Genomic DNA, 27,059 nt, shown 5'->3' with positions numbered 1-27,059 from the left:
CTCCCTAGTTTGAACAAAGGGGTTGGTGTAGACGTACCCTTAGAGACTTACAGATTTATTAGGGCATAAGCTTTCGTGGGTAAAACCCACTTCATCAGATGAGATGGAGTAACATAAATTAGTTTCATATGTGCTTGGGGGAAGAATAGACATGACTGGTTTTTTAAAAAAACTTCTTAACTGAAACATGATTAGATTAGTGTCGGTAGTCCCCTTTGCATAATCTGCAAGGGTACATCTGTATGTAAGGTTCATTTTAGCAGCAGTAAAGATCCTGAAGGGACCATGCTGTGGGAGCCAAGATTGTCTAGCCCTCCGATACTTTGGAGGATATTCCATTTCCTCAAGAACCCCAAGGGTGTCTGGAATTGGAAGGCAATTTTAGCACCACCACCACCACCCTAATGTCCCCCCACCAGATGTGACATCTACTTATAATTTCCAACGTCAAGATTCCACAACTTTCTTTCCTCTTCCCAGGGTTTCTCCTATAGAGAACACTTTAACTCCATAAATTTAGCTCACAATTTGAGCTATGGCAGGGCAATGTGATTTTAGTGGGGGCATCATTTTTAGAAACTATGTTGTTGTATAAACAATAAAATGTATACTTGTATTAAAATGTATTGTATTTAAATAGTGGAAAATGGATAGTTGGGAAGTGATTGTATTTGGAAAGATGTTTAATCATTGTCTGTTTCTCTTTGATTCAGCTCCATGACATAGCTAAGCTGAGGCCCTTAAAAGACTTGACTTCTTTGTTCCTGGCAGACAATCCAATTGTAAATCTACCTCATTATCGTCTGTATACCATATTCCACTTGCGCTCACTGGAAAACCTTGATGGACAGCCAGTTACAAATCATGACAGGCAGGAGGCTCTTGAGAGGTTCAATTTAGGTAATCCTCATATGCTAGAGCTACTGTGAACAATACTAAATTTAGAAGGTTAAATTGAAAAACTTTGTAATTATTGATGTCATGATTTGCTATGGATTATTAAAATTAAGATTTTGGTACACTGTTAAAAGTTCAGTGCCAATTTCTTGTGATGTGATCAGCTACGTCTTCTAAAAACTGTACAGACTTCTTCCAAGGAAAAAAAAGGATCTTAGCCTACTTAGCCTACAGTTTCAAATTCTATTAAAGATACAAGAAGAACTGTCTTTTCTTTAAATTAATATTTAAGAAGGCTGACACTATATATAATAAGGCCATAAGCTATGTTTTACTTCTTAGCTCACTTAAGTTATATCACATATAGAAGCATAGCAGGCTTGATATTTTTGTTTGTTTTTTGGTTACTCTGTTTCAGTGCTTGGGACAGGGACATTAGCCTTGACCATCCAGTAACTTAAGCTTTTCTTCCCTTAAAAGCAAATAAAAACTGATGTGAACTTTGGCTACACCTCTGCCATGCTTCTAACTGTGGAGGTTGTGAAAATGCCAGCATATAGCCCTTCAGTGGCTAAAATGATTCCTTGCATAAAGGATATTTTCTGGGGTTCATTTCCACCCCCATTTTGATCCTATTACACTGCCAGGCCTCGTCTGGACTAGATCAGGCAGGTCAGTTTAAGGTATGCAACTTCAGTTACATAAAATGCATAGCTGGAGTCGGCTTACCTTAAGCCAAGCTGTGGCAGTGTCCACACAGTGGGAAGTGCTCCCACTGGTTTCCCTTACTCCTCACAGAAGGAGGAGTACCGGACGCCAGCGGGGGCTGCTCTCAGCTTTTGATTTATGGGTCTATACTAGTCCCACTAAACTGAACGTTAGAAGATCGACCTCCAGAGTGTCAATCATCTGGTAAGTATAGATGTACCCCCAGTTATAAAGGAGTCTTAGTGTAATTATGTATATGCACTTAGTGATAACTTACCTAAAAGAGAAGTCAGAAAGTGTTTAAAGTTTTGTTTTAATTTTAAATGCCAGTTTATATAATTTTGACCTGCATCTAAAGAATAAGACTTACATGTAAAGCAAAATATAGTAAACAAAAATTATTTCAGAAATTCTTAGTATTTCTGTAAGGCTACGTCTACACTACAAGGTTTTTATGCAAAAACTGGCAGAGCGTCCATACTTCAAGCACGTTTTTGCGCAAGTAAATTGGCAGAACAGACGGCTTTTGCTGGTAGACTTATTCCTTTCCCCACGAGGAATAACTCCTTTTTACGCTACAGCTCTTGCGCAAAAAGGCAGGTGTGGACGTTCCAGAAGGGGTTTTGCACAAGAAACCCCTGTTGACAAAAGCACAGGTGCTCTGATGGCCATCAGAACTTTCTTGCGCAAGAGTGTCCATGCAGTGTGGACGCTCTCTTGCACAAAAGCACATCGCTTTTGTGAAGCGCTTTGAGGTCTGGACGTGCTTATTTGCAGAAGCTCTCTTCTGCAAAAGGCTTCTTGTGCAAAAACCCTGCAGTGTAGACGAAGCCTAACAGATTAAGGTAGTATATTAATACTTTTTTTTTTTTTTTTTAAAGAAAAGTTAAGCATTCTTGATACCAAGTTTTAGATTGGAAAAAAAGCTTTGCCTGTTTGGATTTTTTTTACTTTTTTTTGGCAGAAGAAATAGAAAAATTGGAAAAAGATTTAGAGAAAACAATAAAAGAGATGGAGGACCTTAAAACTAATCAGTTTGAAGTGCTTGAACAACTTCAGCATCAAGATGAAGTGAACAGATCATTAAAACAAAAAACCCTGCAACAGAAACAAATCTACAAAGAACTTGAGAGGGACCTAGACACCAAAAATGAATTGGTAAAGTTAATCATTTGGGTTAAATATAAATACATAAAACATGGTTTTGGGAATCGTTTTGTTTCACTAACTTTAATAAATGCAGTAAAATGTATGTTTAAATGCTTGGGTATTTATGTTTAAATTTGTATATAGATGGCTCAATGGATTGGAAATGAGATAGGAAGTTTTTCTGATGCTGGGAAATGCTTCAACATCAGGCTGACTGTTAGTGACCAACCCTCATTCAACAGGTCTCCTGTACTTTGGTGTGTAGTCAGTTAATAGTTAATATTTTTGGATCAGTTCCTAGTGGAAAAGATCCACATTACCAAAGCCACCAGTGTCACAAGTGATAATCTTGGGGTGGAAACCAAAGGTGGCACAGAGTATTATTTCACTGTAATTAATCTCACCCCACCTGGGTTAGGTAGAATAGTGAAGCTGTCAGGAGAAGTTTACACTTCCACTGCCTGTGTTCTAGGTATATTGTGGATGATGAAAACAGGACTTCAGTCTGCACAGATGCTAAATATGGCATTTTTCACAAATACTATATTCATAAAGCCAACAGTCCACCCCCATTGCTTAAGACTTAGGTTAGACTGAGCATCTAGAACAATTTATATATTTTGAGGTGTTTAGGAGATGCTATAGTGGTATCTCTGGGGAAAAAATGCCATCTGAATTCTGAAACATCTCCAGTTAAGGAAGAAGCAGGAACAAGTGAAATTGATCCAGTCCAGCACAAAATCTGTGCGGCTTTCCTACTCAACCCCTAGAAAGGCCTTGTACTTCTGAAGATCAGCCAATGCAGCATAAGATCTCACAAACAAAACATTGTGTCCAATATTTACAGATGCCTGCAAATGAAAAGTTGATTAGTTACAACTTGAACATGTCATGTTTAAATTTTCCCTTGCTGATGCAACAGAGGGTTCTACCTTTTTACCATTATCTGTATTTCCATTGCCCTGAAAATCTTCCCTGGGATTGAAGATTTTGTGGCTGGGGTGTAGGCAAGCAGGGTAAAATATATGTATCCTTACCAGCTTTACCAATAATCAGAACAAAACTTAATACACGTGAGGCTTTATTTCACTTTTGAATGTACCCCTTCTGTATTCTGGAACTATTGCTAAGCACAGGATAGTTGTGATTTTCTATGTACAGCATTAGGCACAAATATCTTGTGATATGACTAAATTGGCACTGTGATGTTAGGAAGCTGCAGAAAAAATACAGCCTTTGTACAGACTGCTCTCACCCCTGGCAGATCTCAGATGTGTAGGTTTTGAGCATTGAACCTTCACTGACTTCAGTGGAAACTATGGGTACTCATCTGAATAATGAACCCTAGGTATCTAATGTTGGATACACAGTTGAAGCATCCAAAATGAGTATTCGCATTTAAATATTTTTTTAGTTCCAAATTCTCTGAAAATATTACCTCTGTAATTCTACCCAGCGTCTGTGTGAATACTTTCCATGTGCACAAGTAAATTTGCTAAACTGTTTTAAATTTGTGCTCCCACATTTCAAAATGTATATTTTTTTCATTAATGAACCACATTATTTTCCCATCTTGTGTCTCTTTCCCTACCACTTACTTTTTGTCTCATTTTCTGCTCATGTAACTTTTTATTCTATTCGTAAGTCGAGTGACCCATTGAATATTAAGGAACATGGACCTTTGCTTAGTTATTTTTCTATTTCGTTTGCCTGGAAATAGGCAGTGTGTAATGTACACATTTCTCCTGTATTAAGCTTTTCAAGTTATAAAATTGTATGTTTCCTATCCCTTTAGGATTTTAAAAATAGCTAATGTTTGTTTGCCTCTAGTCACCTTTTGTTTAAAAATTTCTGTATTAGTAAGAGGGTTAAGTTACTTGTGGCTGCTAAATCTCTAGTGTACTGATGATTTTTCACTGTTTAATTTTTAAATTGCTGCTGCAGTGAAGAAAAATTATCCACACATACCTTGTTTTAGTAAAAGGTATTCATCATTGGGTTCTTTTTCATTATAGTTATTGTAGGTCATGTCCATTATTTGCTTATATCATCCTTAGATCCTGTATTTGAAAATTCTTATCTTTCATTGCTGGATATAAAATGCAAAATTATACATAGTTAATTAAACTTATCATTTGATTTATACACATTCAGTAGGCATGTCTGGAAAATCTTATTTAATTCTCTCTAACAGTGGACTAAAGCTATACATGTTTAAGTATGCCTTGTGTATTTTCTACAAACAGCAGCATATTTCTAAAATGTAATTCTCAGTATAGTGAGAGCTTAGCAGCTTCTATTTTACAACTTAACCCAATGTTATCCTTTGGATGACAAACTGTGCTTGCTTCTTTTTCCCTTTAGCTGGTATCTTGGTTTGTCACAGTTCCCTTTCCACTGAGCCTTTATTCCTCTCTAAAGGTAGTCCCCATGTACAGCTGAATTGCATAATTTTGTATTTTTGCATAGGATAAACATGCATGGTGTCAATAGTCTCCAAATATTTTACATTTAAAACGTTATGAGACTTGTCATTTGCTTTATCTGCTGTAATTATTCTTTCTCAAATATTTTCTTTTCCAAATGTGACTAAAGTTTTGCATGATACCAAATACTTAGATTTAGAAATCTTTCATTAAGCCTTTCCCTTATTTCAGTCTATTCTATATTTCTCTTCTTTTCCTCCATTAGTCCTACATTCTGCTGTCTATTGGAGCCTTGCTGCATGCTCTTCCTCAGGTATTCAGCATGAAAAGCTGACCAAAAATTAAATAAAAATCACATGATGGACCTTTGCTAAAAGTTTAAATAACAGTATGGAGTTGATACACAATGTAATACGTTGAAATTAACTTTAAAAAGTACTGTAATTATCTTTTCACAATCAAGTTAGTTTAACATTAGGAATCACATGAATGTGTGGTGTATTTCTTGTTTAATGTGTCACCATTTGATATCAGCACAATTTAAGTTCCTCTCAGCATAAGACCCTAAAAAGAAAAATGTAAAAAGAGCAGAGTATTGTATTAGTAGCCTTATCATTGTTAACTAGTTAGCATTCTCTGAAACCTAAAGTAATTTAACAAGATGCACCTGAAATACAAAGTTTCTTATTCTGGCTTGTTAAACCATTAATTAGAGAAAATTGATATGATTGATTAGCTGTTTGACTAAATTATTGACATACTGGTTTTGTGAGACCTTCAGTACATTGACTAGCTATCTTTGGGTTGTCTTTTTTGTGAGAAATATGAAATGTAGATTCAAAGGACCTTCATGTGATCATTTGTGTTACAGCAGTTGTTTGTTTCTGTCTGTCCTTTATTTACAGTAATTTAATTTTTAAGATGAATAAATGTTATGTCCTCTGTAACCAAATCTCATAAATGTTTTCTTGTGTGGAGGCTTTGCATCACTATACAATCAATGCATACACTGATAAGTGCTAATATATGCAATAATTCAATATGGGAATTTGACTTATTGTGTTTCATGCTGCCATTAGCTAAAGCAGAAAACAATGGAATTAACCCGAGCATGCCAGAAACAATACGAATTGGAGCAGGAACTGGCTTTTTATAAGATTGATGCCAAATTTGAGCCATTAAGTTATTTTCCACCAGAGGTAATTATTTAAAAAATAACAAGTTTTGTTATTTCCTTTATTCTCCTCTGTTTTGCTTTGCATTCTACTGAAACAGAAATAAGGCAGGGGATATTGTTTAGTGTAATTTGAAATAGATTTTGCTTTCTAAATAGTTACTGCTTACCATTTGTGCAAATTAAACTTGGTTTGAAATTGCGAGTTATGTTTTTCTCTGCGTGTTTTCTTGAAAGGTTTAAAGTCAATATTTTATAATATTAATATTAAGTGGCATTTAATATTTAAATATTAATGATAATAACTATACATTTGTTTTGGCTGAGTATCTTAGTGATGATTCTGCAATGGATTTTTCCCACTTTGGGCTTGATTCTCTAGCCCTTGCTCTGGGTAAAAATCTGACAGTACTGAAGTCAATACCAAAATTCCTTTGACTTCAATGGAATTAGGCTTTCTACTCACTCTTTTACTTACTCTTTTTGGATTGTACAGTTAGAACCTTTTCCTTTAGAATGGAAGGAGACAGAAGCATAAAAAGATCAGTGAATATTAAACATTCCTTGTGAACTACAAATGTATAGTTTTTTAAATATTCAAAAGGGTGCAGTGTGAGTATTGTTAAAAGACATTAATTAAAATGACTTACCTTTTTAGTGCTACAAGCATAATCTAAATAACTATAACTGTAATAGATTAGCAGTAAGCAATTTTTTCAGTTCATTTTATAGAAGTTTTTAATACAGTCAGTTTCACTGAAGTTTCTGCAGGAGTGTATCCATAATCATTTTTTCTATGATGTTTGTGTGGGTCTGTCAGTGAAGCACAGAAGAAAAACATTTTTAAAAAGAAAATTCAGTTGTAAAACCATAAACATTTTCAGGGAAGGTAGAACTTATAATAATACTACATTTAAATTTCCATGTATTTCTCAACTGTCTGTATTTCCAGTTGGTCATCCTTTACATGTAGATTAAATTCAAGTTTTAAGTGTACAAAGTCATGAATTACTTTTGAAGTCTCATAAAACATTTACTGTGTATAAAAAAATAATATATTTATTCTTATCATGATTCAGGATGTTGAACTTGATGATGTACCCGGTGAAAGCCCTTACATTGGTAAAGCCAGGTACAAGAGAAATATGTATATTGGAAAAGTTCATATTGCTAATAAAGCTCAACAAATACAGATTGGAAAAATAGAACTAGATGAAGAAGATCTACATAGGAACCAGCAACTCAAAATAAACCTTCATCAAACTCTAGATGTTCAGCTAGTAGATAAAGAAAAAAAGATTCAAGCTGGTAATTTTTTTCTCAAGTATAAATATGAAACCAGTTTCCTATATCTGATGTCAGTGAAACATTTTGATTTATGTTGTTCTTCCCATCAAACTGCTAAAACATTAGAATTAGTGTGACATCTACATTTAGCTTTTTTATTGTGTTTTAGCCAATGTAGCTAAATTTCAAAATTATTGTCAAATGACAAACAAAAAAATTTCAAGTAAAGGACTGCAGTACATTTCTTTTAGAGTTTAGCATGAAGGTGACTGGATAATAATAAAATATTATTCTTTGATGTTTAACTTTCAGAAATACATTGTTGAGAGTAGAGATGTTAAAATGTGATTAATGAAGTAAATGAGTAACCGCTGATAATTTCAGCAATTACACACAAGAGCGGGAGATCAGCTCCCTGAGAACCATTACACATGTGGAGCTGGCTTAAAAGCTTTTAAGCCATCTTCCCCACGTGCAACAACTCCCTCCTGTTTCTCTTGCCCCCTCCCTGCATGTTTGCCTCTGATACTGACCGAGGCAGCAGCACGGGCGGGAGGAGGGGCAGGCTCTCCACGTATACAGGGAGACTTGTGAAGGTTGACCGATGAGCCTAGGCTCATTGGTTAACAATGTACACAGTTACATTTTCACATCCTTAGTTAAGAGCATGATTCAGATGCAGATTTCAAATGCACTTGCGAGCAAATTTCTCTTTTTTTCTCCCCTATCAAACTAAGTAATGTTAGGTGAGCAAAATTGAAGTAGGAAAAAGTTTGCCTTTGTATTGCAGATAAAAGATTGGATTTTTTCTTTCAATGGACAACATATAGGTGGGGGAGGGAGGGAAGAGCTACATTTGTGAGTTAACTGACAACTGTTCACTTAGAGGAGGTTTTGGGCAGTCAGTAGAAGTCTTCCCAACCAAATGGGACCTCCAATTTTGCAGGGGCTACATGGGTTTACTTCTTTGCACTGTTTCTCCTTAAGGATGTTAAATTGCAGTTAATTGACTAGTCGAGTAGTCGATGGAATTTCCATTGACTACCCAGCTAGTCAATAGGCAGTTCTGCATTCCTCCTTTGAAATGAACAAGAGCCCCCGTGGGAATGGGGAACTCTGCATGCAGCCTGGGGCCAGTGGGAAGTCCCGCTGACTCTGGGCTGCACATGGGCGTGTCTGCTTTGAAATGTACAAGAGTCCCCAGTTGGGGCGCTTGTGCATTTCAAAGCCACAGCGCCCTCACTGAGCCCAGGGTCAGTGGGGGATTCAGGGTCCCCCACTGACCCCAAGGTCCATGCTGCATTGCATGCTGTGCAGAACCTGGGGTCAGCTGGGGAGTTCCCACCTGATCCCAGGCTCCGCACGGCATTTCCCCAGCTGATCCCGGGTTCCGCGGAAATGCTGCATAGAGCCTAGGATCAGCTGGGGAGTCCCCAACTGACCGTGGGCTCCATGGCACTGCCCCCTTTGAAATGCCGAGGTGGCGTTTCAAAGGGGTAGCCACCTCACAGCTGATCCCTGGCTATTAACATCCTTATTGCTCCTCCTTTTACCAGGATCAGCATGGTTTCAGCAAGGATCCTGCTTGCCATTACGTGAGCTCTACACTGCTGTGTAGTAACAGTTGTGGGGGCTGTAAAGAAACAGACACTGTTAAATGTAGAATTGGTTCCAAATGGGACAACTGGAATACCAGCCTGAAAATGATGCCAAGTGTAAATAGCCAGACCCAAGTTCAACTCCCATTCTTATCCTGAAAACTCATTGGAGCCAAATTTTCCTGATGGGGCCCTTTTTGTGATGTTTCTTTAGGGTGAAAAGAATGCCAGGCAGAGACATTTATTTTTCTTTTTGACTCCCATGTCCATGTTCCTGAGTTGGTTGGGCCAATCTGAGCCAGTTGTAGAGTTCATTAGGATAATCAAGTAAAGCAATATATTAAACATACCAGAGAGAAAAAAATCAGTCATAACAATTTTTTTATTTTAAGTATCTGACAAAAAGTAATTGCGAAAGCTTTTATTTCTGTGAGACTTTGACATGATCAAAGTAGCGTCTTTCAACCTTAGGCCACATCTTCATGGAAGATCACAGCTACCACGATCAATATTCTGGAGTTCGATTTTAGCGAGTCTAGTTAAGACTTGCTAAATCGAAATCAGGGTGCCCCCTGCTGGGGTCAGATACTCATGCTCTTGCCAGGAGTAAGACAAGCTGATGAAAGCATTTGCTCCTGTTGGCCTCCCTTTGTGGGGACACCACCCAGTTCAGTTTAAGATAAGCCAACTCCAGCTATGTATCCTGGCCTTAGAGTATATCAACATGGAGTCAGGCATGTTGTACTCAGTCAGGTGGCATTCATATTGTCATGGGGAAATGGTCTAGAGAGGATATGGGGATATATCTCAGTGTTACACAGAAGTCATTCAAATGTGTTGTGATTTTTAATTATTAATTTTGCAGCCGAGGGAAGATTAGCAGAACTTCAAAGTGAAATAGTAAATGCAGAGCAACACGTTTTAAAAGCAAAGGAGGAATTTAAACAACTGCAAGATGCTGTGGCTCAGAAAAAAGTATGTAAAGGCTAACAAAGTAAAGATAAACAATGAAAATATTTAAAGCAATGTAGTCATAAAAATGTAATAATATGCTCCTCTCAGTTTTGTCAAGTAGTCTAATTAGGACAGGATTATTTTTTCTTTATTTATTTCCCCGTGGAAACTTTAAATTACACTTAAATTGAGCTTTTAAGATAAATATTCAGACACCAGGTTCTCAGGTCTTTCCTGGCTTACTGGCCCAAAGTTTCATAATTAGCAGATTGTTTTTGTGAAAGAGCTAACAATGTATTCCTATTTTCATAGCTAATTTATGAGAGACCAAACCAGGAGCAAGGTGTTAGCAAACTGGCGTTCCTAGCTTTCATTTTATTTTAAGTTAATGCAGGCTATAATAACCTGATGATTATCAAACTTATCTTTCAAAAAGATTCTGAACCATCTATATATTTCCAGGCTTTTTTAGGTGTTTTTTTTTTTTCCATTTCTTGACTCCAGATTTCAGAAGCAGAAAAGGAAAGTCTTCAACAGAAACTGAGTAGCAAGATACATCTCCTAAATCAGCTACGAGAGGAAGCTTTGGAACTAGAGAAACAGATGGAAAAGCAGAAGCAAGAAATAGGGAATAAGCAAAAGGAGATTGAAGACTTGCAGAGTTTTATAGATTCTGTAGATCCAAAAGATCCAAGACATGTAAGTAAAGCATTAAAAATAAATAAGGAAACCTAATTTTTCTATGTCAGGCTTTTGTATTAAGGTATACTTAGTTAAAATTCTGAATAAATATTTAACTAGAACCTAATTAAACCTAATTTTATAAAACACGTAATATGCTCTTCATACTATTTTAGCAATGTTTTTAGCTTCTGAGCTACTTATAATTGCTTCATTTCATGATATGTAATGACCACAGAATTTAAAAATGGCTTCCACCTTTATCAAATATATTTATGGAAGTAGGGTCCAGATTCTGAAAGATATTTAGGCACTTAAATCCCATTGAAATTAATGGAAACTAGGCATGTAAAACCCTTTTGGGGATTTAGGCTTAATTATTCAATTAAAATATTTACTTTGTTGTAGGATGTAACTGTTGGCATCTGTGGAAATTTAAATATTCTAGACAAATTACTAAAAAGTTGTAGAAGTTATGTAATTATGTTCATTTTTACTATGAGCTACATTGTATCTTTAGAGGCAAAAGCCCCATTTTGGCAATGAGATGTGTTCAGGGAGACCCTTGAATGCAAAGAGGTTTACTTGTATGTGGATCGATCATTGCACTGTTGATCCGCTGTGAAGACAAGCCTTTAGGAAGGACAATTTTTCTCTCCTCCTTCCGTTCCCTCCCCCGTAGTTGAAAGTATTTTCTACATGTTATCACAAGGTCAGGTGTCATTAAGGATTTTATAATGGGAGATTGACAAAAACCAAAACAGTACAACTATCAGATTGTATTAGATTAATTATTCTGAAATATTTGGATAACTTTAGGCCTTAATATTTTTAAATGAAGAGCCTGTTCCTTCACTATGGTGGTCAGAAAAAACAACCATTGACTTCAAAAGCGGCGAGGAGTCCTGTGGCACCTTATAGACAGGACTCCTCGCCGCTTTTGCAGATTCAGACTAACACGGCTACCCCTCTGATCATTGACTTCAGTGGGCACTGTATCAGACTATGGGACAGATTCCAGACCCCTCTGCTGTTCCAGAAGTGCAGAATCAGGACTTCTCCTCAGTTTGCAGTGGTACAGCTGGCACATTTTCCTTTGTTCCAGTTTGGCTGGAGAGGGAAACAAGTGTAGTAGACCTAAAGTTTCCTGACCTCTTTTTTTTTTTCCCCCTCTGCGCTTTATTTATGCATGCTTCTAGTTTCCTGCACAACTACCACCAGTGTTGCTGAAATAGGAACATTATGCAACAGAAAGATCAATGCACAATTGCTTCTCCAATTTCTATACCATGGCATGGATAATTTCTGTGCACAATTATTGTTCTTTAGCTTTGTTCCCTAGGCAAGGAAAGCATAGGCTCCTGCATTGTTGTAGAAGCGATTTCATGAATGCCCAGAATGCAGATGCTAACATTCCAAGATCTATATGTGAATGGGTCTGTTTCCCTTATCCATGCTGTATTTAAAATTTGATCTTTAACATACCTGTGGTATATAAATTCAGTGAATATTATGTACAGCAGGTTTAAATTAGACTACAGTGAGTTTTAAAATGTGTCCTAAAATCAAATCTATTGTCAAATAAAAGCTTTTTAAATATGCTTTCCATAACTATTGTCCATTTATGTGAATACTCCCATGTCTGTTCTCTACTTTCATCTGAGACTCAGACTCTCTCTCCTCCTACCCCCTTAAATTGGTTTGAAATCTGCAATTAAGAAAATAATATATGATTGTAACAGTCTATGTGTTTCAGGAAGGAAACCGCTTTCTCAAGAGGACAAGCCCAGCCTCTTGGGGAGTAGACTGACTGTTACTAACTCCGTAGTCGATTGGCTACATACACAGCTTCCTGTGTTGTGATTTAAAGCAAACAGGGCAGAGTACAGCTTGTGGAGACAAGTAGAGATTGGAGAGCACGTTACTGCTCCACAGTCATGACAGATACTCTCAGTGTCTGCAATTTCCCATGGTTTCAAACCACATTCTTACCAAAGTGTAATTGTCAAACAGAGAAGTTTGGAGGAAAGAGAAGACAGAAGAGAAACTATGTTTCATTTTAAGCTGCTTTCCATCATTTAGATTTCAGTTCATCATTAAAATGGATTCTAAATTAGGGGTGGAGCTTTTTGCACATGACTTCAAAGGAAGAAAAGACAAAGCTGTAAGTGTTTGTTTTTAACAATCTTCTTGTGACATTCAGCAGCTGTTGCAAAATAATTATTCAACAACAGCAGCTGTGCTTAATCTTACTAATTAGAACTATATTTTGGAAATTAGAATTTAAATTAGACTGGATTTTTTTAAATTGGTGGAAATGTTGAATTACAGTAATACAATTCTCAGTATTCATAACCTTTTTATTTGCATACTTTAAAAATACTGAATATAATATGTATTCCTAACATACTGCAGTTCTATTTAAAAGTAGAGCAAATATGAGTTAAGTAAATCTTATAGTGCTTTAATTCTGAATTAAAATGACTTGCAGTATAACAGCCTTCAAAAATTATTCTGAAAATTTTGCAGTTCTAAGACTTCCATGTAATAGCTAGATAAAAGTACAGTATGTATGTTTGGGGCAGGGACATAACAGAAATTGCTGTTAATAAAACAAAACCAACGTATTATTGGAGGCTTTTGACACTGTATTAATGATATTTGTAAATGTTTCAGTACCAATGAACAGTGAAGTGCTATTGTTATGGACTTTCATTTGGTTTTGTTTGCCACTGTGCTGCTGAGAAGTGTTTCATTAGTACATTATGGTCAAATTCTGAGAGTGACTGAACTCATGAAAATGTGCAGGTGCTAAGTACTCTTCAGGATTTGGCCCCGTGTTTGTAAATCAAACTGTCAGATATAAACTTACTGTTTGAACAGAGGCCACTATTTGAACAACTATAGTAAAGTATCCTGTTGTAACGCTGACTGCATTCAACTATGGAAATAGTTTACACAGCTCAAGTTAGACAGAGACTTCTGTCAGTGTTTTTATTTGATATTGGGCCACCACAACTTAAGTGAATGTATCATATGTATTTAGAAAAAATATTAAGATCCCTATGGAACTTGAAAGCTTCTCTCCTTTAATCAACAGAAGGTTGTCTAATAAAAGATATTACCTCATCCACCTTATCACTTTTAAAAAAACACGTATTCAGAGATGAAGCTAAAATTATTAGACTATGTGAAGCTTGTCTGACTTGCTGTTTTCTCCAGTGTCATGTAAAATATCTTGGTTCATTAGCTTATTTCTTTCCAGACCATAGATTGCTAGGGCTATAGAGATAGCTGCTTGGTCCTAGGGCAGTGGTCACCAACCAGTAAAACGGGATCTACCAGTAGGTCTTGGAGCCTCTGACAAGTGACCCTGACCGGTTTGGTCAGGAGGCTATCAAGTTCAGACACTTCATGTGCCCCTTGCTGCTGTTAACCTCTGTCTTGGAGGGGCCCCCCACTCTCAGGGGCCAACATTCTCCTGGTTGCTGTACAGGGCATGGGAAGAAGGGGGTGTGTACTGATGTCAGGGTGCCCCTCCTCCCACTCTGTGCCCTATCTCCACAGAGTAGGGGAGGGACAAGGATGGAGAGAGTTTGCTGGCTGCTTTTGGGAGTGGTGCAGGGCTAGGTTAGGGGTGAGCCTGCCTTAGCCGCCTGCATTGCCACCCAGAAGCCACCTGTGTTAAGCAGTGCCCAGCTGGAGCCTGCATTCCGAACCCCGGCCCCAGTCCTGAACTTCTCTTGCACACCAAACTCCTGCAATAGCCCTGATTCCCTGTGCACCCTAAACCCCCTCCTGCACCTCAGCTTCCTGCCCCAGGTTCATCTCAGAACCCCTCCCACACTCTAAATCCTTTAGCCTAAGATCAGCGTCTGCATACCCCTCTCCCAGCCTTCTGCCCCCAGCCTGATAAAAGTGATGGAGGATGGGGGAGGGAGGATGGAGTGAGCAGGGCGGGGCCTTGGGGAATGGATGGGAAGGAGATGGGGCAAGGGTGTTTGAGGTAGATCTTTGGTTGCACTTAAATTCAAAAAGTGATCTCATGCTTATAAAGCTTGGAGGCTACTGTCCTAGGGGAATAGAGAATGAATGAGTTCCTTGTGTTTCTCAATTACTGAAGAGTAGCATTCATGGGTTTTGAAGGGGATATATTTCCTTATGTGAAAGGGGTAACGAAGCAGTGAGAGTTAAAGTTGGGAAAAGAGCAGATTTTGGAGTTGTTAGAGATGCATTTGACCTTCCGCCTCTGGGCAGGAATGTGATATTTGGGGATAAGGGATGGAAGCGAGATTAAATGCTGTTTGCTGTAGAGATCTCTTCATCTGCCTGATCTCCAAAAACTCCTGCCTTTGGGGCAAATAACAGGAAGTGGAAGTTCAAATTGTTGGTACAGCTCATTTCCAGTAGTGGGACACTTCAGAAGCAATAAGCCAGATAACTTATATTGTTAAACTAAATATCTTTTACATTTAACCATAATTCACAGGCTCACATGACAGCTCAGAAAGCAAGTAAAGAACAGCAGCTTGACATGATGAACAAACATTACAAACAGCTTGAAAGTCGCCTGGATGAGATGCTTTCTAGGATTGCTAGGGAAACTGAGGAAATTAAGGATCTGGAGCAACAGCTTACAGATGGTAAAGTTTTGTTAACTTCATTTCTTAAGAATATTAAATCTGTATTTTAACATAGCTGAGATACAAGAAATGTAGGCAAAGAATGAAACTGATCTCATAGGAAAAAATGGGATGATTCTCAAATGTGTCCACCTTAAAGGAAAAGAGCTGGAAAACACAGGCTTCCAAAAGACTATGTTTCCCAGAAGGCTTTCATTGTCAAAAGAATGTTGCATTGATAAGGATATGTAGCAGACACAACATGGAAGACCTCAATGATCAGATCTTGATGGAGAGAGCCAGTGACAACACTCTTCCATGTTGCATGGAAGATTCAGATCTCTTGCTTAACAGGTTGAATGCGTTTCATCACTTAACAGCATCTTTTGCAACCATGAGCAAGCATCATGGACCTACCATCCATTAGTAGCTTTCAGCCATAATTAAGGGATCTTACCTCCCCAGCTGAATAAGGGATATGTTGATAGTTCAAGTCATACTGTGAGCAATGTTCCCTGTAAGCTGAATGCTTGAGCAGCCGCCCAGGAGAGACTCAGGTGCCATTCAGCTGAATAGCAGAGTGCTCACAGCCAGCAAGGGTATGTCTAGACTACAGGTTTTTGTCAACAGAAGTTTTGTCGAACGATACTATCGACAAAGCTTCTGTCGACAAAGAGCGTCTAGACTACATCCAGTTCTGTCAACAAAGCAAGCTGCTTTGTCGACATGACAGTGTAGACGCAAAGGACAGTGTAGATGCAATAACACCTTCTGTTGACAGAACTCTGTCGACAAAAGGCATTATTCCTCGTAGAATGAGGTTTACAGCCATCGACAAAACTGTTGAGTTCTGTCGATGCTATGTTGACAGAACTCAGCGGCAGTGTAGATGCAGGTATAGTTTTGTCAACAGAAGTCCACTTTTGTCGACAAAACCCTGTAGTCTAGACACACCCCAATATGTGTTTCTACTAGTGGTACACATCCGCACATGCATTGGTGCACATAAACAGTTAATACTATACACACGACCTTCAAATAGCTAGGGCTTTTTGCTTTTACACAGTGTGTGGTTTCAAGCCACTAGAACAAAAATAAACATTGCATACTAACATACTATTCATTTTTCAGAAACAATTATACTCTCTGAATATAGAAATGTCCTATCCATTTCGTCTTTGTAAATTAAACTACTTAATTTTTTAAATCCGATAATCCTTGTTTCAGTGAACAAGAAAATGTATACTTAGTATTGTAAGCTGTTCTTCCAAATCTGGAAAATATTTAGTGCCCAATGTAAATGGAGGTAAAAAAGGGAACAAGGTAGAATAGAAATAGGTCTTAAATGGATATATATCAAGTTAACGTAATGTCTCATCAGGACACAGAAAATAAATTTTTTGAAACGCTAATTGTTGTTTCTCTATAATTAGCTGTTGCAAGTACATGAGAGGTTAATTTAACCTAGGTAACACACATAAGTTTGTTCAATTAGACCATTTGAGTCACTAAATAATAGCGTCTTGAGTTGTACACTGTAAAATATCAATGATTTTTTTTGAGAGAGAGAATACTTAGTTTTAAAAAAATTAAAATGGAAAAAACTTACCTTCAGCTAAATTAGCTATGTTCCAATCTTCAAAACTTGACAGTTAGTGATAGAACATCTCCTTTGACATTTTTAATATCTTGTATTCAGAAGACTAACAGTATTCAGAAATTATACTGGGGGATCAGGAATGTCTGTTTTGTTCATCTTGTATTCCTTGAAATAGTTCTCTTGCATAGACTAATTCCATTTTGTACCTTTGCAGGTCAAATAGCAGCCAATGAAGCACTGAAGAAGGATTTAGAAGGTATTATCATAGGGTTACAAGAATACCTTGAGAGCGTTAAGGGTCAGGCCAAGCAGGCCAGTGATGAATGTAAGGAGTTGCAGAAGGATAAGGAGGCTTTGCTGCAAAGATTGGCTGAAGTGGAGGAAGAAAGAAATCAGCTGGAAATAGTTGCCATGGATGCTGAAAACATGAGAAAAGTAAGATTTTGGAATACCTTTGTTTTCCCAAAGTCGGATCCCTGGGAATAAAAATAAAAACTTAAAAAAAACCCCTGAATTCTGAATTGCAAAACAAAATTTCCCTTGGACAAATTCTGCTGTTTTTTATATGGTAGCTTCAGTGGCAGTTAAAACTGTTACTGAGCAGAATTTGTCTGCTAACATTTAAAACATAAATACAGGTTGAACCTCTCTAGTCTGGCACTCTGGGAACCTGACCAGTTCCGAATGAGAGCATTTTCTGGACCACAGGAGGTCAGTATTGTTTAGCAGCATTACCAACACCTCCACTGCTTCATAGACTATTGGAGGACATTTAGGATTTGTCTACACAGCACCCTCACCTCAAAATAACCAAGCAATTTGCTCTACGCAAATTGCATAGCTTATTTTGAGGTAACTTCGAAATAAGGTGCTATTCCGAAACGTCCCTTAACCCTCCTGCAATGAGATTTACAAGGACGTTGGAATAGCAAGCCCATTATATTTTGATATAACGGGCTTTCTCTTCAGACACAGAATAGCTATTTCGGGATACTAGAGGTATCCCTAAATAGCTCCACAGTATAGATGTAGATTTAGGGGTAAATTAGAGCTAAATAACAGCACAGAACACTGAGAGCTAGGACTGGTGGCTGTAAACAAAATTTATGGGACCACAGGAAACTTGACCCGTGGAAAGTGGACATCAGGCTTACTAAAATCATTCTGGATGACAGATGTTTCTGGACAAGAGAGTTCTGGATTAGAGAGATTCAATCTGTAGCACATAGCAACTGGAGATTATTCTATGGGGTAGTCAATGCATACATTGTATAATTTTTCTTATGATGGAACTCTTCCAAAAATTGAGGCTTAGACTTTTTCTCCTTGGACCAAAGATTTATTTACAATTACACTAGTTCAAGTTGCTCCAACACTAAATCTATACTTGGGTTTGTGTCTATGTGGCTACACTGATGTAAAACAAATACACGCATAAACAAATTAATTGTTAATTCCAAGAAGCTAGGAAGTGTGATTTACTGAAGCACATTCCCTGCCTGACAGTTGAATGTAGTGCATTTGCTAGCATCAAAAAATTAACTGAAAGTATGAACAGAATAATAAATTATATGCATATTTCTAATTTGATTGTTCAATTTTAGGAAATTGCAGAGCTTGAATGTGCACTCCAAGAGCAACGAGAAGTAAATGAATCTCTTAGAGAGGCACAAGGGGATCTCAGTGCATATGAGGCTGAACTGGAGGCTCAACTTAAAGTCAGAGATGTTGAAGCCAAGCACCAGCAAGAAGAACTGGGGAGACTAAAGCGACTTAGTCAGGTGAGAATAGAATTATGTTGATGTCAGATGGGAATAGTTCTCCTTTTTTTTAAAGGGTACTCTATCTTGAAATACGTAAGTGGACTTTGCTAAGTATATATTTTGTTTTTATATCTAGAAATACTTTTTCCCTTCTGAGTCTGGGAAGGATAAAAGTTCCAGGGAAGGTGTTCTTATATCAGCTGTATTTTTAAAGCTCTGTGAGTTTGTGATTAAAATTCCAATATCCATATTTTTATCAAAATATTTTTGCAATTTATAATACTAACTTCAAAATCCAGTGAATCCTGCTTTCATATATTCATTTTTAATAATTATGTTAAGCATATTATGCTCATTTTTCAAAGAATTTCCATTTCCTTTTTCATAATCAGAATTCCCTTTCTTTTAAACCATTAAAAGGGGATTTCTTTAAAGTAATGTATGTACAAAGGAACTTATCACAGGAGTTGTCATTAATATTTATGATGGGTCTTATTTTTGCATTCAGGATCTTCAAGTTTAGTAAGGAGATGTCATTTGTGCTAAACAATCAATTATATTTCATAAGGCAGTGTAACCAGTATGGCTTGGAGTTGTATTTTGCTATGATTTATAATTTTATCCTGAAACTAAGATGAAGAGTATTTTTGGTCTCTCCATGGAGACTATACCTTGAATAAAAACGAACTAGCTAGTGTGGCTTTCCAGAAATAGTTGAAAGAATATTGGTTACCAAAAATAAAAAAGTGTCCTTGGCACAGTCTTATGAAGTTTTTATCATAGGGTATGTCTGAAAATTTTCTTTGCAGAATTTTCCCCAGCTGGGCATCCTGGTCTATAGAGACTAGGGATACAAGAAACCAAATGCAGTTTCAATTTTAAAACTTTTTTGAGTTTTTGCTAAAAACTATAAACTCCCTTAGAAAATCTTGACAATTTTTTTATTTCATTAGAAATTTCAACAATGGGGTGGGGTGGAAATTCAGACCAGCTCTAATTTAGCACCCTTTATAATTGAGTTAATTTTGTTGTTTCAGAAAGTACAACTATTCTGGTTTTTAAATCGGAAAACATTCTTTATTGTAGATGGAACACTCTGCTCTGCAAGCTGAACTTGAAAAAGAAAGGCAGGCATTAGAAAATGCTCTTACCAAAGCACAAATATCAGAAGAGAAGGAAGAGGAAAACAATAAACTACTTTCCCAGCTCAAACAATTACAGGTTAAATACTTATTCATTTTTTGTCTCAGAATTCACCTGATATCTGAGATGCTTTTTTTTCCCCCCCTAAAGGAAAATTAATATGGATTTTCCTCCTCTGTCTGATCTGTACCTGCTTGGGAATTTTAAGTAGTGTGTCTGACTTTTTTCTTTTCCCTCTAATGTTAATACTCCTAACTTTCTGTTTCTTAGGTCCAAATTGGGTTATCAAGATTGGTTATTGTTTTTTGTAAAGTATGGCCTTTCTTCCAGACCAGTGCATGTGATTGAGAAAGAGGGTTAGTTATTTCAGATTTCAGAACTGCTGAGCAGCGGCGGATATAGGGCAGGGCGAGCAGGGCGGCTGCCCCCGGCCCCGCGCTTCAATAGGCCCTGTGCACGTACCCCACACGTGCTACTTCTGGTCGGCTGCTGCCGAGTCGCATGTGCAAAATTGTGGCTCCCTGGGCCCCGCGGCGCAGCCATGGGCCCCACAAAATTATTATCCGCTCCTGCTGCTGAGCATACTTGTTTCCCATTACAGTCGAAGAGAGCAATTTTCTGAGAAGGAGAAATTGAATATCAAGAGTCTGCTGGGATAGTCAAATCAGAATTAAATTAAATTAGAGGTTGACTTATTATCTAACACTTACTTCTTGATTCCTGCTTGGGGATAATAATGTATTTGTCCTTCAGTTATCTGAACATGGGGAAGCATAGAAGATCCAAAAAAAGTCACTGCTTTCCAAAGTAAATAGCAACAAACAACAGGGATACAAAAGGAATGGTCCAATCTTGTGAAGTGCAAACTGCTCCTGATTGCTGAAAATTATTTTATGTTGGCTTAACTGAGTAATTTTGCTCTCCATATTATCTTTGTACAGATCTAATTGTTGAGACTGGTGGCGGTATGGTTTTTCTGAGCAGTTTCTCATTTCATTTAAGGACTTAATATTGAGAATTAAATAGTTTGCTTGTGTTATCAGCTCCTTTATGACAATAGGCTTAGTTTATACAAACCTGTAATAAATAGTTTGCTAAGATGGAGGTGCAATATAAATAAACCCAGTCTTGAACTGGCAAGAAACAAATATTTTCAACTTTTAGGAGTAATTGCAAGGAAAAGATGCATTTCTTATTGGGAAAATATTTATTAGATTCTAATGTACTGGAGTTTGACCCCATAAATTTGGTTTTACAGGGAGACAATAACCTTTTGAAACACCAGCTTAAAGATCTTCAAAATCAGCTAAATCATGCGTTTGACAACGCAATTCATCCTGAAGAAGTCACAGCTCGTGTAAGTGAGCTCAAGAGAAGAATGCAGACAGGAATTGGAGAAATTAGGTGGGTAAAATAAATTCCTTAGTAATTTCATTAAACTAGTTTGTGTGCACAGATCTAAGTTTATAAGAGAAACACGATAAGCACCCCTTCTTCACCTTGGTGTCTGAATGTAGCAGCTCTGACACTGATTCATATGTAACTCTGTTGACATTTCCGTCACTTCATTCTCAGTTACACACCCACGTCAGTACTATTCAGTATAGTAAGTGGGTTGTCTGCTACAGAGCAGAAAGTGAGAGAGCAGTCCTTTTGCTTTACAGCAACTTTAATATCCTGTTTTGGCTCAGGAAACATGGAACCAATCAAAACCGCAGCACACCATGGTTGCATCAGTTGGACCATTTTCTCACCAACACCCCACTATACTGGGTCTCATTAGATCTAGGGACAAGACCTGCTGCTTTGCATATAGTCACACTGAGTGGAAAGGGGAGAGACAGTTATGGACACTCCTCTCCGCAACCATGCTCATTTGTATTGGTCATCTTAAATTCTTGCACTAGTGTATTAGGCTGGAAAAATCCCAGCACCTAATGCCAATACCCTAAATTATTGCTTACTTATCATTTGCATTATGTTTCTTTCAGATGCCATAATTCAACTGATATTATAGGGAAAAGCCTTGCAGACCTGCAGAGACAATTTAATGAAATCCTTGCTCATTCACAACAAGAAAAAGAGGAGGCATGGGCTAGACAGAGACAGTTGCAAGAAGAGATGGCGTCTCAACAAGAGAAACTAGGAGATGCACAGGAAAAATATAGACAGGCGTGTAACACAGCTGCAGAAGCAAGAGTAAGAGAATTGCAAGTTAGCAAATGGAGAAAATTGAACTAACAGCACAAGAATCAAATTTCACTCCTTACATAACACTTCTTTAAAGTTCTTGGTTATACAGATATAATATTTGTCTGTCTGGAACAGGTTTGGGACAACTGAAATGTAGCGCAAGACATTATTCCATTTCAATTATGAAAAGATGGGTTTGTTTTTTTTTTCTTTTTAATATGTGAAGTATGGTTCTGGCTTTCTCCTGGTTGCAGCAGTGCATATTTCTCTTGAGTGATAACTATTCATTAAAGGGAGATGATGTCAACAGTTGATAATAAAAAAATTTCTTCAGAAGTAATTTGACAGCTCTCACACTTTAAATAGATTCTGGCTACTGAAGAGAAATATGGATGCATATGAATTCTTCTTTTGTTCTCGTTTCTGACAATAAACTTGCCTTACTCAGACTCCTTATATTGTTTCACCAAAAATATGCAAATGTACAGAGATGCTATATATAGAGACAATGCTATAATATAGGCGTCTGTACGTTGATATACTGTGTGCCCCATTGCACTCTTCTGAGGTTCTTTATTGCAGACAGCTTGCAGAACATTTTCATTTTTGCATAAATGGTGTAGAATTTTCTCATGCTTTTAAAAATTAATAAGGATAGCTATCTTTATGAAAAATACTTGATTATACATGCCTTGCCAGTGTTTGGACTACAGAATATATGGGGAACAAAGAGAAGTAAATATTGGTAGAAAAAGTAAAGATTATGGGTAAAAATTTCAAAAGCTCTGAAGACCTATTTCCAAATTCACTTACCTTTGTTTTAATAGATAACATTTTAAAAGAATGTATGGACATTGTCAGTCTCTCTTTGACAAATAGTATTCTGCTAATTGCATGTTTTGAGAAATTGATTTTTAAATTTCAACAAGATTATGGATCAAAGCACTCTATTTTTCTTTTTCATGTTTTTCACGGTAATTTTTTTTAAATGCAGATTAAATCTGAGAAGAGGCAGAATGAGACCAGAGTTCATCAGCTAGAGAATGAAATCCAGCATTTGCGTGCAAAAATAAAGAGTATGGAAGAAATACAGGGTCTTGCAGATCAACAACTTCAAGAAGCTGATGAAGAGAAGGAGAAAATTCTTGCCCAACTGGAAGATTTAGAGAATAAGGTGGGAGATATTTAAGCAAGAACAAGCACACACACTGAACTTAATTGACTGAAAAAAACCCACAACCTTTTAAGTGTTTAGGTTGTTTTGGTTTCTAGAATTTATGGTGTTTTACCTGGAATCTCAAGTGTGGATAATCATTGTTACAAATGATATTAGTTTGATTCTGGCTTTAATTAAAACAACATTTATGTAAAGTATCTAAAAAATATTGTTAAATGGAAAATAATATGAGATAACACTATACAAAATGGGGCATAGTGACTCTAATAGGCTATAAGGTCAAATGTCCTGTAGAGACACCTGTAGAAAGCAGTAAAATATTAACAGTGTGAAAACAGTATGAGATAAAAAAACTTTTATAACCATATATTTCCCTTATTTCAGAAAAACTTAAATGATGCGAGGGCACAAAAGCAAATTCTTGGCCTAGATAAAGAACTGAAGGAATTAAAAAGAGCAGTAGCCGCTTCTGATAAACTGGCAACCACAGAGCTCTCCATTGCCAAAAATCAACTAAAGTCTCTCCATGGAACTGTTCTCAAAATTAACCAAGAGCGAGCCGAGGTGATTCAACACAATAATACATTTATGTAATATTTACTGATGCTGTTATAATGTGGGAGGGGGTGTCTTGGTGTTTCCTTTATCATGTAGAGTTTATGGCTCAACCACAAATTATCACACTGAACTGTAATTTGGCACACAAGGGCTCAGTCTGAACGTAATTTAGGTAATTGCCAAGTTACGTAATTTGTCTCACTACATTCTGAAAGCTTCTGAATAAGTAATTTTTACATAGATTTGAATCATGGCCCCTTAACAAAATTTAAAAAATGGAATAAATTATTTTCAGCTTTAGTCACAGTATTATTAACAGGATCAGATACAATGTAAATAAATTCTTAAAACTTCCTTACTCAGGTCTGGAACGTGGTTTCCATGATGATAAAGGACCTACACAGTGTGGATATTATTTATATAATGTGTTTAAAAAATGGGATTTGTTTCTTCGTGTAGATAATAGAATTGAAGAAAAAGGAAATACAAAAAGTAGACCAGCATGATTGTCACAATATTTTTCTCAGTGCTGCATAAGGCTTCAGCAGTTCTGTACAGTTTTAAAATTAAACGTTTGCTCTGTTTATTGTTGTAGGAATTTCAGGAAGCAGAGAAGTTCTGTATGCAGGCAGCTCATGCAGCTCAGGATCTTGCCCAAGCAGAAGCAGAAATAGAATTGTTGCAGAGACTTTTAAAAGAAAAAGAACAGGTAAATTGTAGTAGGTATTGCTGTATATCAAGATACATATGTTGAAGTGGCAAGAGTGAAATACACAGATAAATTTGAATATAGGAGCATAGAATGAATATTTGAAACAGCCTAATAAATTCTAAGTTACTGACTTCCTAATTAAAATTTTAGATTTTTAGGAGTGGTTTTTTTTTTTTAAACTTAGTGCTGGCCATTTCCCGCTCATTTCTGAAAACTGATTTTCTCTTATGATTGTCATTTAATAAAATATGGTTATTGCATAGTCATAATCATTTGGGAGGAGAAGGGGGAAGCTTTCTTCCAGCAACTTAATTCACCTTCTAAGTTGATTTTCTTTTTTTAATTAGATGTGTTTAATTAGATGTGTTCCTAGAATAGGCTTTATAAATTACTGATGAGTGTTTTGTTTTTTTAAATTTAGTTTCAGTATGAAATGGAGAAATCTGATGCTGAACCTATTGCATCGAGTTTTCAGAAGTTTGAGATTAATAAATTAAACCAGACTCTAAAACATCAGAGAGCAGAAATTGACCGACTGAGAAGCTTATTAGACAATGTCAGGGCAGGTAATTCTCTCTTTGTTTGTCTCTGCTCCTTGCCTTCCAGCACAGACTTCAAGGAAATGAATTTTCTACCCCATGTGTCTCACTACCTGCTCACTCCATATACCTGGGGTTATATGGAGTGAAAACTAGTAAGCCATTCTGTCCAGCTTCTGAAAACGGTATCTTGAGATGCACACTAAGTTTTTGGGGTTTTGTTTTGTTTTGTTTTTGTTTTGTTTTTTTTTACACTTCAGAGAGAGAGGGCCTGGGTGCATGGAAGTGAAGTGAGTGGGATGTAGTAAGTCTGCATTCCCATAATGTGCTTATCATGCATATCATAGAATACTAGGACCGGAAAGGACCTTGAGAGGTCATCGAGTCCAGTCCCCTGCCCTCATGGCAGGACCAAATACTGTCTAGACCATCCCTGATAGACATTTATCTAACCTACCCTTAAATATCTCCAGAGATGGGGATTCCACAACCTCCCTGGGCAATTTATTCCAGTGTTTGACTACCCTGACAGTTAGGAACTTTTTCCTAATGTCCAACCTAAACCTCCCTTGCTGCAGCTTAAGCCCATTGCTTCTTGTTCTATCCCCAGAGGCCAAGATGAACAAGTTTTCTCCCTCCTCCTTATGACATCCTTATAGATATCTGAAAACTGCTATCATGCCCCCCATCAATCTTCTCTTTTCTAAACTAAACAAACCTAATTCCTTCAGCCTTCCCTCATAGGTCATGTTCTCTAGAACTTTAATCATTCTCGTTGCTCTTCTCTGGACCCTCTCCAATTTCTCTAAATCTTTCTTGAAATGCGGTGCCCAGAACTGAACACAATACTCCAATTGAGGCCTAACCAGCGCAGAGTAGAGTGGAAGAATGACTTCTCATGTCTTGCTTACAACACACCTGTTAATGCATCCCAGAATTATGTTTGCTTTTTTTGCAACAGCATCACACTGCTGACTCATATTCAACTTGTGGTCCACTATAACCCCTAGATCTCTTTCTGCCGTACTTCTTTCTAGACAGTCACTTCCCATTCTGCATGTATGAAACTGATTGTTCCTTCCTACATGGAACACTTTGCATTTGTCTTTATTAAACTTCATCCTATTTACCTCAGACCATTTTTCCAATTTGTCCAGGTCATTTTGAATTATGACCCTATCCTCCAGATTAGTCGCAACCCCTCCCAGCTTGGTATCATCTGCAAACTTAATAAGCGTGCTTTCTATACCAATATCTAAATCGTTGATGAAGATATTGAACAGAGCCAGTCCCAAAACAGACCCCTGCGGAACCCCACTTGTTATGCCTTTCCAGCAGGATTGTGAACCATTAATAACTACTCTCTGAATACGGTTTTCCAGCCAGTTATGCACCTTATAGTAGCACCATCTAAGTTGTATTTACCTAGTTCATTGATAAGAATATCATGCGAGACAGTATCAAACACCTTACTAAAGTCTAGGTATACCCACATCCACCGCTTCTCCCTTATCCACAAGACTCGTTATCCTATTAAAGAAAGCTATCAGATTGGTTTGACATGATTTGTTCTTTACAAATGCATGCTGGCTGTTCCTTATCACCTTGCCACTTTCCAAGTGTTTACAGATGATTTCCTTAATTACTTGCTCCATTACCTTCCCTGGCACAGAAGTTAAACTAACTGGTCTGTAGTTTCCTGGGTTGTTCTTATTTCCCTTTTTATAGATGGGCATTATTTTTGCCCTTTTCCAGTCCTGTGGAATCTCTCCCATGATTTTCCAAAGGTGATAGCTAGAGGCTCAGATACCTCCTCTATCAGCTCCTTGAGTATTCTAGGATGCATTTCATCAGGCCCTGGTGACTTGCAGGCATCTA

General features: G+C 37.2%; 1 protein-coding gene across 5 annotated transcripts in view; it reads left to right on the top strand.

The window, feature by feature from the left end:
- Nucleotides 1-27,059, top strand: part of CNTRL (centriolin) — a 62,789-nt gene that overhangs the window by 9,617 nt on the left and 26,113 nt on the right. For 3 of the 5 annotated variants that reach the window (XM_075905469.1, XM_075905468.1, XM_075905470.1), the window contains exons 6-22: nucleotides 714-900; nucleotides 2,570-2,763; nucleotides 5,446-5,493; nucleotides 6,260-6,379; nucleotides 7,434-7,662; nucleotides 10,105-10,214; nucleotides 10,698-10,892; nucleotides 15,364-15,517; nucleotides 17,311-17,531; nucleotides 18,701-18,877; nucleotides 19,946-20,080; nucleotides 21,261-21,406; nucleotides 21,994-22,201; nucleotides 23,190-23,369; nucleotides 23,757-23,936; nucleotides 24,526-24,639; nucleotides 25,064-25,208. In XM_075905469.1, the coding sequence (XP_075761584.1) occupies nucleotides 714-900; nucleotides 2,570-2,763; nucleotides 5,446-5,493; nucleotides 6,260-6,379; nucleotides 7,434-7,662; nucleotides 10,105-10,214; nucleotides 10,698-10,892; nucleotides 15,364-15,517; nucleotides 17,311-17,531; nucleotides 18,701-18,877; nucleotides 19,946-20,080; nucleotides 21,261-21,406; nucleotides 21,994-22,201; nucleotides 23,190-23,369; nucleotides 23,757-23,936; nucleotides 24,526-24,639; nucleotides 25,064-25,208 (2,743 nt within the window). Of the gene's footprint in view, nucleotides 1-713; nucleotides 901-2,569; nucleotides 2,764-5,445; nucleotides 5,494-6,259; nucleotides 6,380-7,433; nucleotides 7,663-10,104; nucleotides 10,215-10,697; nucleotides 10,893-12,584; nucleotides 13,039-15,363; nucleotides 15,518-17,310; nucleotides 17,532-18,700; nucleotides 18,878-19,945; nucleotides 20,081-21,260; nucleotides 21,407-21,993; nucleotides 22,202-23,189; nucleotides 23,370-23,756; nucleotides 23,937-24,525; nucleotides 24,640-25,063; nucleotides 25,209-27,059 lie in introns of those variants that run through there. The other 2 variants (XM_075905471.1, XM_075905472.1) reach the window with 2 other exon arrangements.

The sequence above is a fragment of the Pelodiscus sinensis genome, chromosome 22 (genome assembly GCF_049634645.1).
Source record: "Pelodiscus sinensis isolate JC-2024 chromosome 22, ASM4963464v1, whole genome shotgun sequence".
Taxonomy (NCBI): Eukaryota; Metazoa; Chordata; order Testudines; family Trionychidae; genus Pelodiscus; species Pelodiscus sinensis.
This window is presented reverse-complemented; position numbering and strand designations above follow the sequence as displayed.